At 48.9% G+C, this 21912-nt stretch overlaps 8 protein-coding genes across 8 annotated transcripts; 4 read left to right on the forward strand and 4 right to left on the reverse strand.

Annotated features, from left to right (window-relative positions):
* Positions 1 to 299: 299 nt before the first annotated feature.
* AA0111_g10146 (hypothetical protein) lies at positions 300 to 1355 on the forward strand (the record flags this gene model as incomplete). Its single annotated transcript, XM_028643863.1, has 1 exon — positions 300 to 1355. The coding sequence occupies one exon, from the start codon at positions 300 to 302 to the stop codon at positions 1353 to 1355; it is 1056 nt and encodes a 351-aa protein (XP_028502320.1).
* A 4641-nt stretch (positions 1356 to 5996) lies between these two features.
* Positions 5997 to 6257, forward strand: AA0111_g10147 (hypothetical protein; the record flags this gene model as incomplete). Its single annotated transcript, XM_028643864.1, has 1 exon — positions 5997 to 6257. One exon carries the CDS (start codon positions 5997 to 5999, stop codon positions 6255 to 6257), a length of 261 nt encoding a protein of 86 aa, XP_028502319.1.
* Positions 6258 to 7417: 1160 nt separating this feature from the next.
* AA0111_g10148 (hypothetical protein) lies at positions 7418 to 8686 on the reverse strand (the record flags this gene model as incomplete). The annotated part of the gene is made up of 4 exons (XM_028643865.1): positions 7418 to 7935; positions 8073 to 8151; positions 8284 to 8537; positions 8596 to 8686. The coding sequence occupies 4 exons, from the start codon at positions 8684 to 8686 to the stop codon at positions 7418 to 7420; spliced, it is 942 nt and encodes a 313-aa protein (XP_028502275.1).
* Positions 8687 to 11512: 2826 nt separating this feature from the next.
* AA0111_g10149 (hypothetical protein) lies at positions 11513 to 13247 on the forward strand (the record flags this gene model as incomplete). The annotated part of the gene is made up of 3 exons (XM_028643866.1): positions 11513 to 11717; positions 11783 to 11914; positions 11968 to 13247. 3 exons carry the CDS (start codon positions 11513 to 11515, stop codon positions 13245 to 13247), a joined length of 1617 nt encoding a protein of 538 aa, XP_028502334.1.
* Positions 13248 to 13490: 243 nt separating this feature from the next.
* AA0111_g10150 (hypothetical protein) lies at positions 13491 to 14438 on the forward strand (the record flags this gene model as incomplete). Its single annotated transcript, XM_028643868.1, has 2 exons — positions 13491 to 13859; positions 13935 to 14438. The coding sequence occupies 2 exons, from the start codon at positions 13491 to 13493 to the stop codon at positions 14436 to 14438; spliced, it is 873 nt and encodes a 290-aa protein (XP_028502337.1).
* A 1488-nt stretch (positions 14439 to 15926) lies between these two features.
* Positions 15927 to 16979, reverse strand: AA0111_g10151 (hypothetical protein; the record flags this gene model as incomplete). The annotated part of the gene is made up of 1 exon (XM_028643869.1): positions 15927 to 16979. The coding sequence occupies one exon, from the start codon at positions 16977 to 16979 to the stop codon at positions 15927 to 15929; it is 1053 nt and encodes a 350-aa protein (XP_028502338.1).
* A 462-nt stretch (positions 16980 to 17441) lies between these two features.
* On the reverse strand, positions 17442 to 20798 carry AA0111_g10152 (hypothetical protein; the record flags this gene model as incomplete). The annotated part of the gene is made up of 1 exon (XM_028643870.1): positions 17442 to 20798. The coding sequence occupies one exon, from the start codon at positions 20796 to 20798 to the stop codon at positions 17442 to 17444; it is 3357 nt and encodes a 1118-aa protein (XP_028502339.1).
* Positions 20799 to 21471: 673 nt separating this feature from the next.
* Positions 21472 to 21856, reverse strand: AA0111_g10153 (hypothetical protein; the record flags this gene model as incomplete). Its single annotated transcript, XM_028643871.1, has 4 exons — positions 21472 to 21529; positions 21576 to 21634; positions 21682 to 21751; positions 21810 to 21856. The coding sequence occupies 4 exons, from the start codon at positions 21854 to 21856 to the stop codon at positions 21472 to 21474; spliced, it is 234 nt and encodes a 77-aa protein (XP_028502333.1).
* Between the last annotated feature and the right edge of the window lie 56 nt (positions 21857 to 21912).

Here is a 21912-nt window from a genome sequence, read left to right on the forward strand (position 1 = left end):
CACCAAGACTCCTAAATACGAGCGTACCGGAGTCCCACCCGTACACATGATGGCCTGTGGTCCCATACTGCTGTAAAACTCGCGTTATATGTCTACGCGTTATCACCAGCACACCGCGTGGTTGTCAAGTATGCTAGACAGTGATGTAGTTCTGCCGTCAACGGCAGCCTCGGTTCCGGAGGTGCTGCCCCTCCGCTTTCGCATCACAAGATACAAGAGACGAAGAGCCTCACATCTTCTTCCCCGGTTGCGCTAACCGCCCAAGCCCTCTCCATCATCTTTATTATTCCTAACTCACCATGGCTGCGACTACGAATCCCCTGGACGGGACACAAAACTCGTCCGACCTCCCCGTCTCCTCCAAAACCATCACAATTGCCGGCATCCTCGTCGACGTCCACGGCCTAGACGAACTACCCGCTTCCCCGTCATCAGTCGCATGCCTATGGCTCCTCAATCCGCGCTTACAGACCAAAGAGACCATGGCTCCGATAGCCAGGCGCGTCATCTCAACCTGGAACAAGCGCGTACAAGACGGTCGCGCTGGCACGCGTCCTAAAGGTCTGATCGCCGCTGCCTTTGACCAGCGCAATCACGGATCACGCAAAGTCGACGATTTGCACAACCAGGCTTGGAGAGAAGGAAATGAGACGCATGCGCAGGACATGTTTGGTTGTTTCCACGGCACGGCAACCGATACCTCACAACTCATCAACCATCTCGAATCCTACATCTTCACAGCAAAGGACAGTCCCAAGATCCAACAACACTTTGCTCTTGGTATCTCGCTAGGCGGACATGCGACTTGGCATTGCTTGCTTGGGGATCCGCGAATCACTGCTGGAGTCGTTGGCATTGGTTGTCCAGACTATACGCGTTTACTAACCGATCGCGCACGTCTGTCGAAGCGAAAGACATACAAGGACACTACACCGCCTGGCAGTGCTTTCCTTGGCTCCCCAGACTTCCCACAGGCGCTACAGGATGCGATCGCCCAGTATGATCCTGCAGGTTTGCTGTTACCGGGCATGTTCAATCCTCTAGGAGATGACACACCGCCTGACCAAGCGCAGCTAACCAGGATGAAAGCGCTAATGAAGGAGAAACTCCAGGGCAAGCGGATTCTGAACCTCAGTGGTCAGGCGGATAAGCTCGTTCCGTATTCGGCTGGTGAGCCTTTCTACAAGATCTTCAAACAGGTATTAGCCGAAGATTCGAGTCTCGACATTGTCTTTGAAGATGTGCTGTTCGAGGGCGTAGAACACGCGTTTCCGAAACCCATGGCTGATAAAGCAGCCGAGTGGTTATGTGATATCCTGGCTACAGACGATGGACCCGTGTCTAGTAAGATATAGTGAATGATATACAACGGCGATCGAAGGCGTATTGATATCAAACGCGGCAACGTCACAGCATCTTATTCATTCTTCACGATACTTTCCAATTCAGTCATCTTGATACTCTCGCTCTCTAGCTTGACTTTCATGTTCTTCCTTTTCTGATACTACAGGCCTCATCATCTTGCATTATCTTTCATCTCCATCTTAGTCTTCACTCTACCTAACATGACGAACACTCCAGCGCCAGAACACAGAATCCCACGCTACCACGCCTTCTCAACTTCCGAAGAACAAGAAGCGTACATTGATTTGACAGACTCTGTCGACAATCTAAACAGCGCCGCTCCACCATCCCCTACCTTGACTGAGATATCACTCTTACATCAGGAAATGAATCCTAAACCCTGGCGCGACACTGAACCAAACGAATCTCTACATGAACCCAGCAGCTTACCTGGACCCAAGCATGACTCTATCGGCCGACTGACTGCCATGTTAACACTATATGACCTGGCCATGTCATGCGAGGAGATCGAGGAAGCTGACTGGGACAACTATACCACACCTTACGAACCAGTTGATCTAGAAATGTTAGAGCGACGTTTTCTGAGGAAGTGCTGGCCTCCTGAGATAGAAGCATCGTGGCCTAATCTCGTTGTTTATGCAAGGTGGAAGAAGTTGTCACAGGGTTCTAAAATCATCGTAGAGCATAGCTGATAGATGCGACTACCGAACATTTAGGATTCGTTCACTTGTTCGACCATTTCTGCTTGACCTGTTCCCTACGGTTCATCTGTGTTGCTTATTAACATGATGGAAGTGCTGGTGATAAGACGCAGGCACAACGCTGTTAGTTACACTGTATTGTATCGCAGTAGATGTGTGTTCCTAAACGTTTACTTAGCTTTACAGTATACAGCTGTATATATACTTATTTAGAAATTTATTGATTGTAACCGAAGCCATTGAACCGTGGCGCTCAACGTCGACGTTGGAATCTGTGTTGCTTATGTCCAGTCCGGTCTGGGTTAAGCGTTATGCAGCCTTAGGACGCATGTTACAACACCGCCCCTATTGGCTGCAACCAGGCTTTATCGTGGAGACCAAAAGCGGGGTAGTCTTGCTGATACGATATAAGTAGCCATGCGCTTTTGTACGTGGAGGAGGATGGAGCTCGTCGGGGAATCTACGCTAACGGTCTTACCTAGGTAGGATGCCACAACTAACTTTTCTTGGGTACCTATTACGCCTTCTCTCGTTACTCATTCGCGGCCTCTATTTTGGTGTCTATACTGGGCTCGAAGTCTTGATTCTAACACCCTTGGTATACTGGTACCTAAGGCCAAGTCGACATGGGAGGGGAGTTGTCTTGCGAACTTGCAAAGAATGGTTCTTGGGAGGTGCAACCGGTATAGAGTATCAGCCCTTGCCGGGACCCACGTGTATTCGACTGCTAAAACTCGAAGCTGCGTCATCCAGTGCTGTGATTCGATGCTCTTCACGTCACGTCGATTTGGGCTCCGAACCAGACTAGACAGCGCTTTCGTATACCTGGAATCAGGATACTACTCGGTTTCTGGCGGTATATTATCTCATCAAGAATGCTATAAAAGACTATCGTCAGGGTAGGGATGTCAAGGTCAAACCTGCACAGAATACAAGCGAGCTTAAACGCTCAAAGGTGATCGTTTGCAACGGTAGAGTCACTAAGATCCATTCCAATATGTATCACGCATTGGTCCAACTGAGGCAAAGATCTGCGCGTGAATACTGGGTCGATGCGATATGTATCCTTCAATGGTACCGTCATATCTGAAGGAAATACACCAGAAGTATCTGCTCGCTGATAAGATCAGCGATCTCGCCGAACGAGTTTCTCAAGCCCAGCTGATGGGTTGCATCTATCGGAACGCTGGATCAGTGGTCGTATGGCTCGGGCAAATGTCGATATTCTCGGAGAAGTGCGTACGAGTTTTCGCAAAGATCCCAACCCAACCAACAATGCCACTTCAAGTGCACTCGGATTGTCACAAAGACAAAGTGATGCCCACCAAGGCGATAGCTAGCATAGATCCAACAGTTTATAAGCTTGCCCTCATAGGTGCAGCGGCTGTCATCTCGTCTCAATGGTACGTGATGTCCATTGCAGAACGATTCATGAGCCACGGTCTGACGCTTCATATGTGTACTAAGGTTCATACGTACTTGGGTTGTACAAGAACTTTGCTGGGCTAGCGAAGTCGTTTATCCTATCGGCGAATCGGAGATAAGCGCTTGCGATATTGTTAAGAGCTTCGAGTTGGCCAAGGAATTCGTTCGTTCACTAGATCATTCGCTTGAGAACTTGACCAATTCTGCATTAAGGCCACTGGGCACTCCAAAAAGTGAAAATCAGCACTGGATCTTGAGGAAATGGGGGTCAACGTTCGGGCCAATCTGGATTCCGCAGATCTTTTACAGTATGTGAACATGTGAATTATTTCTAAGATCATAGAACCATCTGGATCATCGCTGACCTTTCTGTAGTAAGTCTATCGGCCAAGCAACCCCGTCAGGAAGCGAAACCATGCGTGAGGTCTATGTCTAAGCACTGCTAAAGGACATGCAGGCCCCAATGACGCTACAAGCACGCGACTATTTTCAGCAAGGCATAATGTGGACGCTCTCAGAATGTTTGCTAGCATGTAGCGGCCGATCAGCCACGGACGTTCGAGATCTAGTATTCGCAGGTCTGTCTCTTGTTAACACCAAAGGCCTCGTGATCGATCCGAATATTCTGCTCGAGGATTCCGAAACAACTACAACAGGCTCACATTAATTCTTGCCCGCCACATGTACGATCCCCAAACGATACCCCCTTCTCGGTCTGAAGGCAGATGATCGATCTTTCTCCGACCGAAAGCCTACGTCCTCAATCAATTTAAGTCCTCTCATTCCTAATGGCCTCTGGCCCGCATTAGTAGCCGACTATACTGTTAACAAAGCAGAAGTGTTCATCAATACTGCTGCTTGCTTACTAACGCAGTCTGGTACCCAGAAGTTACTTTCAATCGCAGCACATACAAATCGTCCCAGTGCGTAAGACTCTGACTGGTGGATATCGACAAGCGAGCATAAATTACTCGAAGACCTTCCGTCATGGGTGCCGGTGCCCGGGCCATGGACAACATGTTCTGCATGATACAAGCTTGAAGATCAACGCTGACTAGCCAGTCGCGCGTCAACGGACTTCTCGCTTCACAGGCCACCTCCAAATTCTGTGCAGGTGGCACGATTGGAAAATCTCCCAATATATCTTGGGATGGAAGAGCCCTACATTTGGATGCCGAACTTCACGATTCCATTGGGGATTTCATCATCGAAGACGACTTCTTCGACCTTTCCTCGCCGCAGCAGTTACAAAATCTGTTTGTCATATTATTGAACCATTCAAAGACATATGGTAAACGAGTGTCTGCTATTGACGCTCTTAATCGGGTGCCTCTAGGCCATACAGAACAAGATTACCCACAACTCTACCAGCACGCTTCTTCGTGGCTTTGTCATATTTTGGCATCTGCCGTCTTAACGCAATTGCGTTTGGAACGTCAAAAGCCATATGAAAACAGCCCTCGAAGATGTGACTATACGAGCAGCACCAGTGACAATTTTGCAGACTTGTTGATCAACTACCACAAGCAGAAGAATAAGGAGATGGATAGTTTGCTCGAGCTCTTCGAAGAGATACTGGCTAACTTTCCAGAACAACCATAGCCAGAATGGTCCAGAGCTCCACGGAAGCTTGACATGGACATGCACGTGAAATATTTAAAAGGACTTTCGAGATAGAACAGCTCGACGCTCAGGCAACAGGTGCCCGTAAAGTCATTCGCCTCAGTGCCCGTGAGGCCATGATGTACCACTTCCACGAATATCTAGAGAATCCAGACTTTCCCTCGTTCCAGCCATACACGTCCGAGACGAAGAACAAGCCGCAATCGACGCCGTTTGAGCCTTGCGACCCAGATGTTCACGCGCACCTCACAAATTTGGCTAGATCAGTACTTGCGTGGCGAAAAGTCTTCGTCACAGGCCGCGGAAATATAGGTCATGGTCCAAGATGGCTAGTAGGTGGTGAAGTGGTAGTGCTAGTAAGCGGTGCAGATGTGCCATACGTCCTCACACCGCTGAAAGTAGACCAGCAAGCCCGAGCACGACAACTGCGACTAGAAGTCGATGAGAATGACCAGAAATACTACGCAACAACGATGAAGCTGCAGAAAGCGGAGAGGCCGTCTTTCTGGAAGCCACTGAATGCTTTGTGGTATGAACGTCAACAAAAAAAATTGAAAAGACTCGATGAAAGGAGGTTGGAACTACAAGACAGATACGATCGGATATTGAAATCGGTGCAAACGCATGACGCATTCGTGCTACAGGACGAGGTATATATTGACAGTATCATGCATGGGGAGGGTGTAGGGTTGGTCTCAAGAGGGAGGATAACGATCGTATGACAACACAGGCTCTCGATCCGTTTGGCCATGAACAAGCAATCAAACGATGCATTCGTAAAACGAAGATACATGCGGTCAGGGAGGCGGGCGTGAAAGGAAAGTTGTATGGCGTCCTGCATATGCAGCACATGATGCTTGGCTTCCTCTTCAAGCCCAGGCCATGACCGCCTATCTCGAGGAAAACGTTGACCCAGACGCAAGCTTCGAATGGTTCCAAGTTCACGACCCTTTAAACACTTTCCAGAACACGCCATACTACACGATGAAGGGTCGGATGGGCTCTAGCAAGCCGGGCGACTTCATAGAGTTCGAGGTTTTGAAGGACACGGTTGTCGCTGTGAGCTGCTGCCCGTACGAGGAGGGTGGCTTCAACGGTGGAAAATCGACTGAGATAGCAGTGAGCTGGCAGACGGCAGAGTGAGCGTAATCAGATCGTTGGATTGGAGAGGGTTTGTGCAAGAGGTACGTGGTAGGAAGGAATCGCTTCAGATTGGCCGTAGCTTTTGCTACGTGAATCAGTAGCAGCAGAATACTTGAAGTCTTGAATCCTTGAAACTAGTACATGCGACCATAGAATACTGAGAACTAGGATACTCGTTCGCTCTGTCATATTTACTGATGTTATGTTGTTGCCAGTTTCCCGAAACAGGGAACAGTTTTCGCGATTCAGGCATTGCTTAGCTAACCACCTAATCCAGCCTCACGACCATTTCAGTAGCATTTTGAGCTCAAAACACAAGATCGATCCACGTGTCCGTATTACCTTTTGCGGTCATGTCATGGCGAGGACGCCGCCTTTCGTCTCTGGCGACCTCGAACGCATGCAAGTTCAAGAGTGTCTGGAACGGATACCCAGAAGTGTTTGAAAGCTATAAGGCTTTCCAGTCTTCTAGCATAGAGTGTGGTCTCGCTTTCGTTGTAGAAGCTATATCTTACAGGTAAATTTTGGCAGCTTTGTACTCGAGAACCAGTCGTAACAAAAAATGGCACGGCTAGCGCGTCCTGAAGTGAACTTTTCTTGGGAGCTGGATTTAGCACAGTTGCAGGATAGAACCTTGCAACAGGAGTAATTACGCCGGATAACGGCGTACGTCCTTCATACGCGACTAGCACGGTGTAGACACTAGGACTAGAGGTGCATAGATGAGATCTTTCCATGCTTTCTTCTACTATAAAATTGTTAGAAGTAGATCGAAGAGGGGTTTCAACGCTCACTTCTAACTTTGGCAGTTTTTGCTGAGTAACAAAGGCGCTGCATTGGTTTATAGATGGACGTTACTATAATTCGTCGCGTCTGTTGTTTCGGTGAGCTGGTGGTATATGGTATGATGTGGTCGGTAAAAAAATAGCTATGCATTTGATAACGGTAAGAACAGACAAATTTGCGTGAGAAACAAAGAAAACGACCATCCACACTAACACTACAGCGACTCTAGCGCTGCCACGAAGGACCAGGTCGCCAAACACAATCTTCTGTCATTCACACGATCCCGCCGTGTAAGCCTCGATTTCCTGCAAAACCACCCAACAGTGGCAGTATCGTGGCTACCCACCTCCTGGTATGTTGTCAAAACTACTGGATTAAGAGCCTTCGACCTTTGGTGCAGCCGTCTCCAGTTCGTTGTCCGGCGCACCCGCCCCAGGCTTTGGGTTGATCCTCCAATCGATCTCATCAATTTTCTTCCCAAACGGCGCATGTAGGCTTCTATCCCAGGCCAAGATCGGCGGTGGCAACGGCTCTCCTGCCTTCACCTCGTCGGCATTATATCTCCAAATCTTATTAACTTTGCTGTCAGGACCCGTGATAATGCCAGCCTCGACCGCGCCCCAATAACTCTGGTCTCGCATCAATGGTTCCTTTTTGTCGCTGAATAGCATGTGCAATTCAGGCTTAGAATCCGCGGCTCGACGAGCCTGAGCAAAGGATAGTGCAAAGTTGGGTAAGTGCGACTTGGTAGGGTTCGCCTTCTGATAGTCGACCCACATCGAGAATGCAGCCGTGCCATGGTATGTATCATACCAGTCATTTAAGTAGCCTATATTAGAGTCCTCGGCTGCGAAATCCTTGAAGACTTTTCGTTCAGATGAACCGGAGACCGCTAGAAGACAAGGGGCGTTAGTCGTATAGCTTTGATTATCGTTCTAGCTCACATGGAAGTAAATTTGACGATGTTGAGAATAAAAAAGAACGAGAAGAGGAATTGCGAATTCAACGGGAGGGTTCAAATATACTCACCTTTACCTGAATACATTAAGTATCCGCCAGAGGCGGGTGGGAGTTGACCCTCCTTGACTTCTAAATCAAGAAATTTGTTCTATTGAATTAGAGAATGTTAGTTACACTGGAATAATAAACTGCGTAAAAGAGGCAGAGAACGTGCTACATGTGCACGTGCTCTTCGTCTGCACGCAATATACTTACTTGAGGGGGGAAGTCATGTACATACCCATTCCGATAGCTCAGGTTCTTGATTCATTCCATTAGGTGCCGGACCAGTATATCTTGCGGGTGGAGGCATTAGAGGAACATCATCGGATGCTTCGACGCCATCAGTAGCGTCTTTGTCGTCCGAACTTTTCTTCTTTCTCTCCCTAATGGCCTTCAGTTTATCGTCTAACTTCTTCCTGAGGCCCTTCAGCATGCGGGGTTCGATCTCATAGTAGACGCCCGCCGTATCGGGAAGCTTCGTAGTGGAGATACCTGATGAGTGACAGGTTGGTAATCACGTCTAGTATGTTATCTTGATGTAATAGCTCACCAGATTGAGGTACATCGATTGCTCGCCCGTACGTTAGCGAAGCAAAGTTACTGAGCAGTGCAGCGGCGACCAGTAGCGATTTCAGCTGCATTTTGAACAAGTGCAAAGGTTCTAATAGGGACTAGAACGGCGAGGAAGATCTTTGAGACGACACGAAGTCTACTCCGATGAATAAGAGAACGTGGAAAAGCTTGTCTGAGTGAAAAGAAAACGAGGTATGTCCCTGGAATGAGATGCTAGGAAAGAAATGGAGGAGGTTGTCTGGTGGATATCCACTGCTTAACATGGAGTACTTATACACTTCATAACACGGGATATGTGTTCGTGCTTGTTGATTTTGGAAAATCCGTGAGCTCGAAATAGAGTCTCATCTGCTTCGCCGCGTGAAGGATGAGGTTCTCAAACGCAGGTAGAAAGAATTGGTCCAGACGATAGGATAGATCACATTCCATCGTTCTTGACCAAATTTGAGATACAGTCATCTCGACCAGAAGGCGGTGTTGCTGGGCGCTAAATCCGAGGTTCCTTGGTATCTTATGGGCGCTGTGTGCGACGATCTTGGTAGTGGAGAACAGGATCAAAGGAACAATAGCCATCGTCTTGTGGTCCAATGAATGCTGTTGAAATTGTTTCGGGTGTATTAAGTGATCTGATAAGAGCAAGCGCCGTTTACTAGACCTTGAAACACCTCGCCACACGCGTGCATCCGAGGTCTGCAAGGAGGCGGCTAAACTAAGTAAGGCGCGACGCACCTTGAGGTCTGCATTTTGGCGCGGTCCCCCTGTTCTATTGCCCCGTCTCACATCGCCGCTAATTTTGACTCTTTGCCACCATCATCTTCAGTGTGCCGCCCTCACCATCTAATCCGCCGTCAATTTTCGGCACAAGACGACCGTCCTACGTCCCTCTCTCCAATTGCAGAACTGTCTAATTCATCGATATTCTGTTTTCTAATACTAGCACATCAAATACACTACCTCTGTCCGTCTGTTCAAGATGGGCTGCGCACTCTCATCCGTCCCGTCACTATGCCGTAAACTTACCAGCAACCAACTTCGCCACGAGGAAGCGGTCAAATCCAATCCAGCGACTTTCGATCAGAATTTCAATCCATTCCCGAGACTCCCATACGAGTAAGATGCTTCCTATCCTCAACAAGCATTTAACATGGCACTGATCGTGGTACCGTTTCAGGCTTCGACGACAGATATGGATTGAATGTTTGTTACAGGAGAGTCCGCGAGTGTACGCTCTAGAACTTGACATCAATCTTACGAATGAAGATAACGATACCGACATGTATATGCGGCCTACAGATGTCAAATTTGCTCCTGCGAGACCATTTGATGGCAGAGACGAACAACGCGACCTCATCACCGCCACCGATGCAAGTCGCAGGATTGGTTCAACTTGCCGAGAAGCTAGAGACGCCACAGCCTTCATTCTACCAGACGTATTCGAGATGAAAGCCAACCCGAAACCTTGGCCGGGAACATCTCAAAAACCACACATATCGACGGGAAGTTTTCGATTCAACGCGAAGCGAGACATAATCGGAGTGGTCTCTGCTTATAGCGAGGAACTAAAGTTTGTTCGGACATGGACACGACGAGGCCACATACTTCCGAACGCCCAGATCATTCGACATGTAGCGCTCGACACATGCATGACTGAAGATGTACACATTCAGAACATTTGGTTGAAATGCCGTTGTGGAAAGCCAGATTGTGTGGTCTGCTCTACGGACCCAATGCTACAGTTTCTAAGACTGTTTCCGAACCTAATGTCGTTTCACATCTTACAACACTCTACCAGCTTCATGGCAGATGAACGGAGTGCCACGGAGGACGTGGAACCAGTGAGCTTATGCGATTGTAAGAATAGCGGAAAAGGGATTGATCATGACTGGCCCATCTTCAAGGGCATGCCTGATAACTCGCATTTCGTTTCCTACACGGAAGACAGTGGTTGCTCGTATCCCGAGCTACCGCGACTGGCATATGATAGAAACCCATGGGGATCGCGATGGCCATATTATGATACGCTGAAAGATCTCGACATTCGAATACTCAGGCGCGTGAATTTAAGCGGAACATGATCAATAGTAGCCCCTTCTCGGTTTCCAGATGCCCTTACGTCTAGAATATCTCGAAACGTCAATGAATTTGTGAGCTTTCGCAGAGCTTTCGCCGCTTCGTTTCATATCGAGACATAACGATTACCAGCCCAAGAAACTCCAGAATAACATTTTGAATTCGGTCTTGTACACTAATTGTTATTTTTAACTTTGGATTTCATGGTGCATGTACCAGTCAGCACTATCTTGAGTACAGAAATGTCAGCATGCACAGTATTGACGCGCGCTTCCAGTTCTATATCAACGCTTAACAATCCCACGGTACCTGAACCTTGAATTAACTCGGATGATACCCCAGATATGCCTTTCTATTCTTCGACTTCGCTGGGTATATTGGAGCAACAAGGCCAAGAACGTCTGCAGATCCTTACGGGACTCTAAAACAATATTGCCTCCTACTAAGCTTACCGAATTTGCAGACTACGCCAAGGTTGAATCATGTTTCAAGGCCTTTGCAACGCATTCGGAATTTTAGAAATCATGTTTTGATCTCAGACAGCACAGCCCATTTCGCGGATAAGCCACTATTTATCGCTATGCCAAGCACTGTGAAGAGTGCAGAGAGACAACATCAAATTTAAGGTATGTATATCTAATAGCTTCCTCAGTAGAGAACAGTAGGACAGAACAACACTTTTACAACATTAACAACTTCGAAGCATTCGGTTTCACATTTTCTCATTTTCTCATTTCCAGTCCACAGTTTTTTGTTCATACTCCGTTCCTTCTTCTTTATTCTTTTATCCCCATCGAATTGTTCCTCTTATTCAGCTACTCATTATGGCCTTTGCAGCTGCTATGGGAATCGATTTCGCCATCTCGGGCATCACCATGGCTGCTGCATTAGCACCTGTCGAGGAAAAGCCAGTAGCTCGTATAGGTATTGGTTCCACGATGCTTGGTGCAACGGAGGATGCTCGTACCAATGGCGTTATGCCGAATCTTTACTTATACGATGTTCATGGCAAAATGTTTGCAAAGCACGGTATGTTTTGATCGGTTCAGCAGTCTACCTCATGGCAGTCAGGGCTGATCTAAGGGTCCACACAGAATCAGGAGATCTCATTGAGGACGGAGTGAACAAGCAAAATGACTTCATTATTATAGATGGAGCAGAAAGGACGGCCGAGCCAGAGTACCTTACGATCCAGGCCCGGTCTGACGATGCTACCTGCGTCACTTGTACGTTACGTCCTCTTTGTTCAATCAGGAGAACTAATCGCCTAACTCTTTAGATGTGACCGTGACAGGTGCTTCGGGCGCCCAGCGAACCTGGCATGCCGGTTATGTGAAAACTTGCCAGGAGCAGGGCGGTGGAGGTTTCTATTATCCTTCACCCAACACAGTCCCTGACACAGATTTTCGACCGGGTTGTGTTTGGCTCAGCAACGACGACCGCTTCATGCAAGCCATTTCCGTTCACCTCCCGAGCTTTGGCTTTCCTGAGGAAAGTCTGGCTGAGCAAACCGCAGAACAGTTCAAAGATTACCCTCAAACCCTCTGTCAGGCTCCAGGCCGAATGTCTCTCTACAAAACTTTTGATGGCGAGCAACCGGAGTGCATCCCGTACTACAATAAGATCCTGGAAAAGTTCAAGGAGGCCGATGTGGACGAAGAAAAGGGCATAAACGAAGGCTTCGATAAGGACTTCCAGGCTGTGGTAGACGGACATACACTGCCACCACGAAAGTTCTTCTTCAAACCCTCCCGCAAGGCTATTTCCCGTGAACGCACCTGCGACTATTCTAAACACAAGCTGTTCAACCAAGAGATCCAACCTGGCAAATCACCTGTGGAAGATTCGCCCCAAGCTCGCAAGGAAAAAGAAGCAGCAGAGAAGAAGAAGCAGGAAGACGCAGCAGCCGCTGACCGAGCAGCAGCGGAAGAACAGGCGCGCAAAGATGTGGAAGACCAATTGAACGAGCAAGGACAGAATCCCAATGGAGCACCATCAGGTACCGGCAGTTTTGGCGGCGTCGCGGGATTGATCCCAGCTGATCAGGCAGGCAAACCCGTGGATCCAGCGGAGGCAGCGAAAAATTTGGAGGAGTTCAAAGAGGAGCAGGCGGAGAATCCGGTCAAACCTGTACCAGCAAGTACGGCCCCGACGAGCCAGCCGACTGGTGATCCAACTGCTGAGCCTATCATTGATATCAAGCGCCGGGGCGCGCGCTCACTTCAACAGGGGCAGCAGGATGAGGAGATCAAGAAGATGCTGACGAGACGCGAACAGCTTCGCGTCAAGGGAGACTACTGTGTCGATCAGTTGAGGATCAGTCACCATGTTGAGCATAGTGCAAGCGAGTTGTGTGGGATGGATCGCTCATGGGGCCCGGATTTCATCTCTGTGGTGGAAGGCTTGTATTGCGATATGTGCGAGAGAGATTTGTATCCGCTTTGCGCAAATGAGCATCAGACTGAATGCTTCGATATCGATGAGAGAGTTTTGAGGAGTTCAGAGAGCTTAAGGCAGAAGGCTAAGAAATATATTAGTGTAGAGGTCTGGCGCGTATAGATATGTCGCAGACTGGAAAATAGGATACAGCGCGACTTATAGAATGTAGGTAGATACAGTAGAGTGGTTTATAGCTATTGACTTTGAAACTAAGATGTAGCCTCTTACTAGGCCTTCGTTCACCCGTAACAGTTTAAGTCCGCTTGGCGTCTGCATGAACAGCGGCACGGCCGGATAAATATAATCGTTTGCCTTCCCATCGCAACTAACTCATTTACCACCCTTTGAAACTCATCCTCCACCATGGAGCCAATCTACTCGCGTGATGATTGCATCGCCACGATTCGTGACTTCTACGACTTCTTGGGCAAGATGTTCTTGGATGTACCCGCGTCCATCATCTACCCACCTCCCGGCGGTTGGCCCAACATGACTCCCGAAGTCATGGATTGTCTGGGCAAAGATCTAAAAGTCATAGATTTGCTGCGTCATCTGCCATTTCCAGATGACCAGCTTTACACAGCGCGGCCAGATTGTTTGCCCGGCTTCTGGTTCTATGCCTGGAAGACTTTGGCGGACAAGCTGAAGGAGGAGAAGGCAGACGGAGAAGATTTGCTACTCGCAACAGAGGGTGAAGAAGACCAGTTTGGCGGCAAGATTCCTAAATACTGCGTGGGCCTTACGCACGCGCTCAATATCAGCGAGCACGTAATGCTGTTGGACATCGAAACTGGGCTGGTGTATTAGATGAACTGCCCAGAGGAAATCTTGAAGGCGTGCGATCCTCAGCCATCACATCTGGTGGATCAGTCTGAGAGCGAGGCAAAAGCGGAACAAGAAAGAAGCGCCGCTGTTGCAGAGGGACAAGAGGATGACGCCGAAGATTCAGACGACGAGGATAATGAGTCTAGCGATTCAGAGGACGATGACGAGTCGGAAGACGTGAAATGGGGACCCTGCTGGCCGATCCGTCAATTCTTCATGATGTTGAAGAACCACTTCATCAAGTTGAACTTCATTCTTCATAGTAGTTCGCGCATCATTCAAATCTGGACCGGGCGATACACCGTCCATGAACAAATCCCAAAAGGTGTTCCGGAATTTCTACAGTCTATATATCACAAACATGGGTGGCCTAATCTAGAGGTGTATCAGAAAGAGGCGTGTTTGGAAGAGCTCAAGGAAGCGACAGGAACTAAAGGTACTAGATACTACAACCTCAATCAGTACTACCAGAACCGTGGATACTAGAAGAAGAGTCGGGAACGAGGGGGGGCGAATAATGCAGTATCAGTTGATATGACCCAGACCGTGAAGCAGACTTAGGCATTTAAATAGCATATAGAACAAGGTTCGCCTAGGTTAAAGCCCCGTTCCAGAGTGACCTCAAAGCCTAAAGTCCTGACCAGAGTTGAGATACAACCCCGCTGGAATGCGTACGGGACCCAATAAGGCCTTGCTTGCAAGCTGACTGTGGGGACTTTTGAGGCAGGCACCAAGATTTTAGTATAGCCTTGAATTAAGACAAGTTCTTGATAAGCTATTCAAGCTCCTTGGGGATGAAATGTTTCTATAGCATCTGATCGTGGCTAGTATAGGCCGCTAACAGCCTGGAGAGTCTCTAGTACCTTACCTGCTTGTAGCTGGGCTCTATAGCGTTAGTATGTCATAACAGTAAGGCTCTCTACACCCATGCAGTGGTACTGCACCCTACAGATGCACAACATACGTCCTTGCTTTGACCGATATTGAAAAGTGCCGTGAATACCTTCAAGGTAAATCATAGGCACAATCAATTGAGGTCGAGCTTTTCGGTAATGAAGAGGAGGGCAAACAGATGCGCCACAGATTGTTGCAAGAACTGTTTGTCATGCTTTCTGCTGCAGCGCGTGTTCAGAGAAAGCGATACACAGCCAGCGATACGGTCTCAGTCGGACATATCATTGCGAGACGAAACAGGTCAATGGAAGCAGGTACACCCTTGTCGTCGACCACCTCGATAGTGCTGCAGTAGGTGAACAGAAGTATTTGTTCAGCGCATCTTCGATCGTTGTTGTCGTACGTTGTCCTATGGCGCCACATTCACCGGCAATGCAAATTCGGTAATTCTAGTGATGATCGCTAGCAAGATATTCCAGAACCTATCAATTGAAACCTAAGGAGGACTTTGAAGGAAGGGTTACGCTGTTAGGTGAGTATATTCGTGTGTAAACGGCTGTTGAGCACGTACGATAAAGGCGTCCCTGAACGAACAGCAACGGTCAGTCCAGTATCATTATCCACGCGGTGCTATCTCGGCTTGACCTCGCTTAATCTCTATTATTCGTGTTATGCCATGCGCTTGCAAGGCGCAAGCGCATTGTGTGGTACGTTGTCGGCATTGAAATAGATCTGATAAGAACCCCGTGATGAAAAACATTGCATGAACGCTACTCAGGTTTACGTGTGACCTGCCTTCTCGATGAGCATATCGTTTGGAGAATTTTCGCATTACTTTCTTAGTGACTACAAAACCACTGTGTGGCTATCTTACCCTCTTTTAGTGCCATTCATGCTGCGAGTGCAATTAGACTGGTAAATGGTTATACCATACCGAACCTCAACCCACGCTTTGACCACCCCTAACCTAAACCCAACCCATTAACCACTCTAAGTGCGATATGTAGATTTTCAGTTCAAGATGATCAGACACTGAACGTCCTCTAACCACTAGTATTGATGCTACCTATACCAATAGCCTTACTTATCTCCCGCCTCCTTAAACCCAACAAGCTCATTGCTCATAACCCATAGCCTCTCCTCGCCCTCAGGGTCATATGTCCACTCTACGTACCCAGATTCCATAGGTCCCCACCCCTCTTCGACCGGCTTACTTACCTGACAGTCGTCCAGATACAAGCCTCCCCTCCCCTCCCACACGTGCGCCACAGCTGCCCACACCGTCGTAGCAGCACCCTGCTCTGGAGTCTTTCGCGTGGCGGCCAACACAGGATCCTTGGCATAACTGGCGAACTGCTCCTCTGGAATGAATTTGGCCAGCGCTGTGAATATGACGCCAGGGTGAAGTGATAGGCCGTGGAGACCCTTTGCCCCGTAATGTCGCTCAATGTAGTTTGCAAACCAGATGTTTGCGGTCTTAGCATGGGCATAGGCATGCTCCGGGTGGTATTCGCCGTGACGAAGCTGGAAGTTGTCGAGCTTGGGGGGAAAATAGCGATGTGCCATTGATGCTACGCTGACTACGCGTGAGTGGAAATCGGGCCTGGTGGAGGCAAGGAGCGCAGGTTTGACGAGCTGGAAGAGCAAAAAGTGCGCGAGGTGGCAGGTGCCCACCTGCAGCTCAAACCCGTCTTCAGTAGTGCCTTCAGGACAGGACATGATGCCGGCATTGTTGATAAGGATGTTGAGTTGGTTGTTACTGGCGGCCAGGAATTCGGCGGCGAATTTGCGAACAGATGTGAGCGAGTTGAGGTCAAGGTGGGAGAGCTCGACCTTGCCAGGCTCAAGGATGTCGCCAAGGGCTTTTTTGCCCTTCTCAAGATCACGGACTGTGGCGAAGATGCGCGCACCAGTCAACTTGAGGGCGCGGACGGTCTCAATCCCTATACCAGAGCTGCAGCCAGTAATCAAAATGGTCTTCCCAGCAAGCTTGCCATTGAGACCCTCATCTTTGATAATCTGCTCCGCAGTTGGGCGCGAATCGCCGGGGCCCTTAGGACTTGCGTGGACAGCAGCGTAACGCGTAAACTCGGGAGAGCTGTATTGAGCTGGGTCGAAAGCTGGGAAGGGCATGTTGCTGGAGAGGTGCAAAATCACAGAACTTCAACAATAAGAAATGCTGAGTTTGAATGTAAGAAGTATGATCGGTAAACTTGATACTGTGACTTGAATTGACAGTGAAAGTATGAAGATGTCTTATATAGTACATTAGCTCGGTAGATATTCGGAGGCTGCTGCCATAATGCCACGGCCAAGGGTAGAGTTCAACAAAAGATTCTCGAGTGAAAACGGTTTCAAAACATGTCGATTTTGACCTGGGGATGGGCAGATTCCCGTTCAGGTTCTGATTAGATCAATCCTTAGTTCATCGGACGTGCACTTGATTATTATATGGGTCGGAGTTTTCGGAGTTAGGGCGGACTTGTTTGTGCAACAATCGTAGGTAGCCAAGACGCTTGGTTGTCTTAGCTGTCCAAAGAACAACCGTCTTCTCGAATATCCAATGCTCAGTCTACCAGTACCGATTTTCATCTCTTAAACCTTTCTGCCGTGCCTTGCCTTTCCTGCAGCCTTGGTTTTATCTTCCACCACTTTGCTCTCTTCTCTTCGCGCGGTTCTGCTCTGATTTTCCATCGCGGACGCATGACGCGTTTTACGTACAGAAGGCTGGTTTGATAGTCCGGAAGTAGCCGTAGCTACGGAGGTAGACCTTTTGGCCTTGCCTTTCGCTGTGATATCGGATACGAAGGGTAACGCTTCCTCATGCTCTTTCATATCTGCCTTTGTTTTACCACAGGTGGTCTTCGCTTTACGCTTCGGGGGTACCCTGGCCTTCGGGGCGGGTACTGGTTTTGACACCAGAGGAGTGGGCGCTGCAGAACTCACAGCTGCCTTACACCATGCCCGTGTTCGTGGTGTTCGTGCGTCTTTTGGAGATGGCTTGAAACCGTATTTGTTCGTGGCTGGTGCGGCTTTAGAGGAAGCAACACTGGATGCTGGTATATCCTTGCGGGAGTTTGTTCGACTGAGCGATTGATTGCCCAGCATTGAGGACTTTCTCTCAAGCTTGGGCTTCTTACTAACTGGAGCGGAAGTATCGGAGTAGTCTTCATCAGCTTCATCATCTTTGTAAGGCGTCTCAATGGTCTCTTGTGCGTCTTCGAAGGGGATACTTTGCTCTTCTGAAAGGTCTTCAACGTCTCCAGGCTCGCTAATTCCAGACGATGAATCATCATCGCGTGAACCACTATTGTCTATATTAGGATTATCTTCGGCCGTCGGCTTGACGTCCCCGTTCTGGTCAGCGTTCCGTGTTCTCGTTACTCTGCGAGCGTTCGTGAAGAGTCCTCTTGGAGGCGTGGTAAGTGCTGGTAATGGAGCAGGCTTTGCTGTGTCTATCTTGGATGCTGGAAATAATCCTTCCTCTTCCTCTTCGTCTTCCATAGGTTCATTCTCTTGTCTCTTTGCAGGACGAGCATCGGGACCCTCCATGACAACCATTACTAATGCTTTGGAGTTCTCTTGCTTCTCCATCAGCTCTGGAGTAGCTTTAGGCTCTGCCATGGGAGGTTTGTCCATCTCCAGGGTACTAACAGTAGCACCGCTACCTTCAACAGAGACGAATGAGTCGTGGTCGTTGCCGCGAACGGCTGGTGATTGTTCGAAAGCTTTCGCACGTGGCCTGAGCTTACCCAGTCTGTCCAGCTTGAAAAGCTGCCGTGAGATAGGTATCATGTCTCGCTTCGCGTTTGAAGGGCGATCTCGGTATTGAGTTGAGCTGAGACCTTGAAGCTCACGGTGGGAGACATTTTGTCTGGATTTTGATATGCTGGGGACTTCTTCAACTGGAGGAACGTACTTGCTGAGTGTCACTGGAACCTCAACGTCGCTGTAGTGCCCTTCCATACCGGTATCGTCGCCTTCGTGATCAGAACATCGCATCTCCGTATCACTACTCAAAATCATGCTCTGCGATTCTTCATCCGCCTCGTCCATAAAAGTGATCTCCTTCTCTGCATTGACCGCACCACGTCTGGTCTTCGCGAACGATGGCTGGGGTTTGAATTCCAGCTCTTCGAAAACCTTACTCCGCTCCTTGACGGCGCTAGGACGTGGCTCCGCAGGCGTACCCCTCCTCGCCTTCTTCCTCGGTGGGGCGTCTGAGTCTGTCTCTGATGCGTTCTTGGTCGTGTTTGACGATTTAGAGCGTTTGCAAATAGTTCGACCTTCTGGTGCTGGAGTCGGCGTTGGAGAGCCTAGAGGTAATGTGGATGGCAGTGGAGGATATGTATCCTTGGCCCTGTCTTGATCTCCAATAGACGAACTGCCTTCTACGAGACCGTTCTCAGGTATCCAATCGGCAGTTTTGCTTCCTTCTAGGTCGGATATAACCACCTGGTCTTCGGCTCTCGCGTCAGGCGGTTCGACCTTGGATGGAGACAGAAGATTCGACGGCCTCTGAGCTAGCTGTGTCGCAGATGTGTTCTGTTTGCTTGTCGATGCTTCGGCAGTTATTGGCCCTAACCCTTCATCACCTAGTGCATCATGTTGAGACGCGAAGGGTAGTGGCGGCAGAGACGCTCTTTCCTTGAATTGCTGGGCTGGTAACGGTGCCTTCAGCTGTGAACTGTGTCGCGCAGATACCTGGTCACTGATGATCTCCGGAGATGGTTTGACGGAGTGAACGTTGTGATCACGGTATTCCGATGGCAAAAGCTCGGCAAGACCAACGGGAGATATGTTGTCAGCTGCATCTTGTAGCTGCGTTTCCCTAGGCCCATCAACGTTCTCTTCCCTCCGCGATAGTACCTCAGGAGATACTGGTGAACCAGTTAAATAGCCGTCGTTCAGCGCCGAAGGAGTGGCTTGACTGACAGTCGTATGTTCAGATCCACTTTCTGTCGCATCACTGATCTGTGTGTCTCTCTTTGGTACGTCAGGAGCCTTGGCGGTTTGCGCGGGAATCACCAAGTCTGATTCGTGTACGGTGCGGATACTGTGGTATGGGGAAGCTGGCAAATGAAGAACAGATGAGGCCTTGACCCCGTCGTTGTGGTTTAAGCTGACACAAGGTTCCGCCTCGGCCGCGATGCCACCTGCAAAATGCTTTTCTTGATAGGCCGCCGGCTCAGGCATCATAACTGTCCCTTGATCTGTAGTCATCCCGCCTTCAATCTTAGAACTGATATCACCACATCTAGCGGCAGCGGCGATCGATACACCGTCAATGTCCATGTAATCTTGAACCGCAGCATGTTTTCCATCGTCGATACGCGAATCCAATTCAACATGCTCGGCAGGTGAGAGCGACACAACAGTCTCGGTGACTTCGGTGACAGGCGCGATATTGTTCACTAATGGCAGGTCCTCTGAGTCGAAAGCTCGATCTTCTGGTCGGTCGTTTGATAAGTGTGTTCTTTCACGTACGTGCGCAGCGTCGCCATTGAAGAGATCACGGTCTTTGTCTTGACCGATTGGGCACAACGTGCCAGCAATACTGTCAAATCCTTCCTCATCATGAACTTCGCTATCCGATGTACCAGGTTTCTGCTCGCCCTCTTTACCATTCGACCAATCAAAATCTTCAATCTCCCACAAGCCTTCCTCCCAATTGTCTGCGAGCGGGCTGTATGCGTAGTAGTCCGGCGGGTGCGCCTGGTCGTTGATTCGGCCATCGGCGTAAACAATCGGCGCGTCGTTTGTGTAACCTAGCCCTTCCAAAGACCAGACTACCACGTCTTTAGTGTCCAACATCTCGTGACCAATCTTTCCGGAGAGAACTTCGTAGTCGACCAGCTCACCGAAGAACTCCGTGCTATAAGCTAAAGTAGAGGGTAAGTTCGGGTTGTTAAAGACGGCAAAAGATTCCTCTGAATCGTATTCCAAGTTCATGCTGTGGTGGAGGAGTAGATACGCGCAGCCGTTATGTAAACAAACTGATCTCAAAGCGACAATCGTGCAAGCGGTGTTTTGTCGACCTGGGACCTATTGCTCTTTCACGCGTCCAAAACAAGGTATTGCTACCAGTGGAAACAGGCGCTTCTTTCCGCTATCTTTCCATTATCAATTCGATCTTCGCATGCGCTCTTGGTTCTGTGACTGTTGAAATAAGTTGAAAGTGCAGCGCTGGACATCAGCAAGGTAATCGTTTGTTGTGGGCGATCAAGAACGTCACAATTCCACAGTGTGCTGTCGCGAGACCTAATTTGGAAAACTCAGAAAGTTTTTTTCGCTTGTCAACGTTAGGTCTCAAAGTGAAGGTGAGTGAGTGAGAGCAACGCGTCCTCACGTGTTGACGTGGTGCGGTGTGCCTAGCCGAGCAAACCACGAGAGGTGTATCATGCCTCACCATATATGTCACCAAAAGAAAGTTGAAATCGTGTACGTATATATTAGTTTGGTTAGGTCTCCAGTTGCTGGTGGGTATCATGTTCAAGTCCCCAGCGCCTCACCAGTCTTCCAATTCTTGCTCGGCCAAAGGTGATATTATGTGCAAAGTAGGTGTTGGAGAAGAATTTGTAGTTTAGGAAAGTCGCATATGCTTTGTTGTATCGCTTGAGGCCCGTCATATAGGTATCGCATTACTGATTGAGTTGCCCGTGTCCACGGGCAGGGCCAATACGCTGCTGTGGTCAGTGCTGAATCTACAAATGTTTACGAAAAACTCACCTCTTTCCCGTATCAGTTGCGCAGCAGCAGCAGAGCAGCGACGCAGGCCAACAGAAGATCTATGAAACATGAGTGATTGATCGCGCGCGATTGAGGTGATACCTACAGCCATGCCCACTGTGACTACGAAGCCGATAGTAGGTCCAATGACTTTACAATGACATGGGTTCTGGTCACTTTTCGCGTGTCCATAGTTAGCATAACGCGTAAGCTTTGGGCCGGCGAGTTACATACGTTCCGCACTGGAAGCACACGATCGGAAGAGGCACGAAGTCGCACATGTTGACAAAAGAAGAATAGCAGAAAAGCTGGGAATGGCTTCTTTTTTCTTAGCGAT

Source organism: Alternaria arborescens (genome assembly GCF_004154835.1).
Source record: "Alternaria arborescens strain FERA 675 chromosome Unknown contig_32, whole genome shotgun sequence".
Taxonomy (NCBI): domain Eukaryota; kingdom Fungi; phylum Ascomycota; class Dothideomycetes; order Pleosporales; family Pleosporaceae; genus Alternaria; species Alternaria arborescens.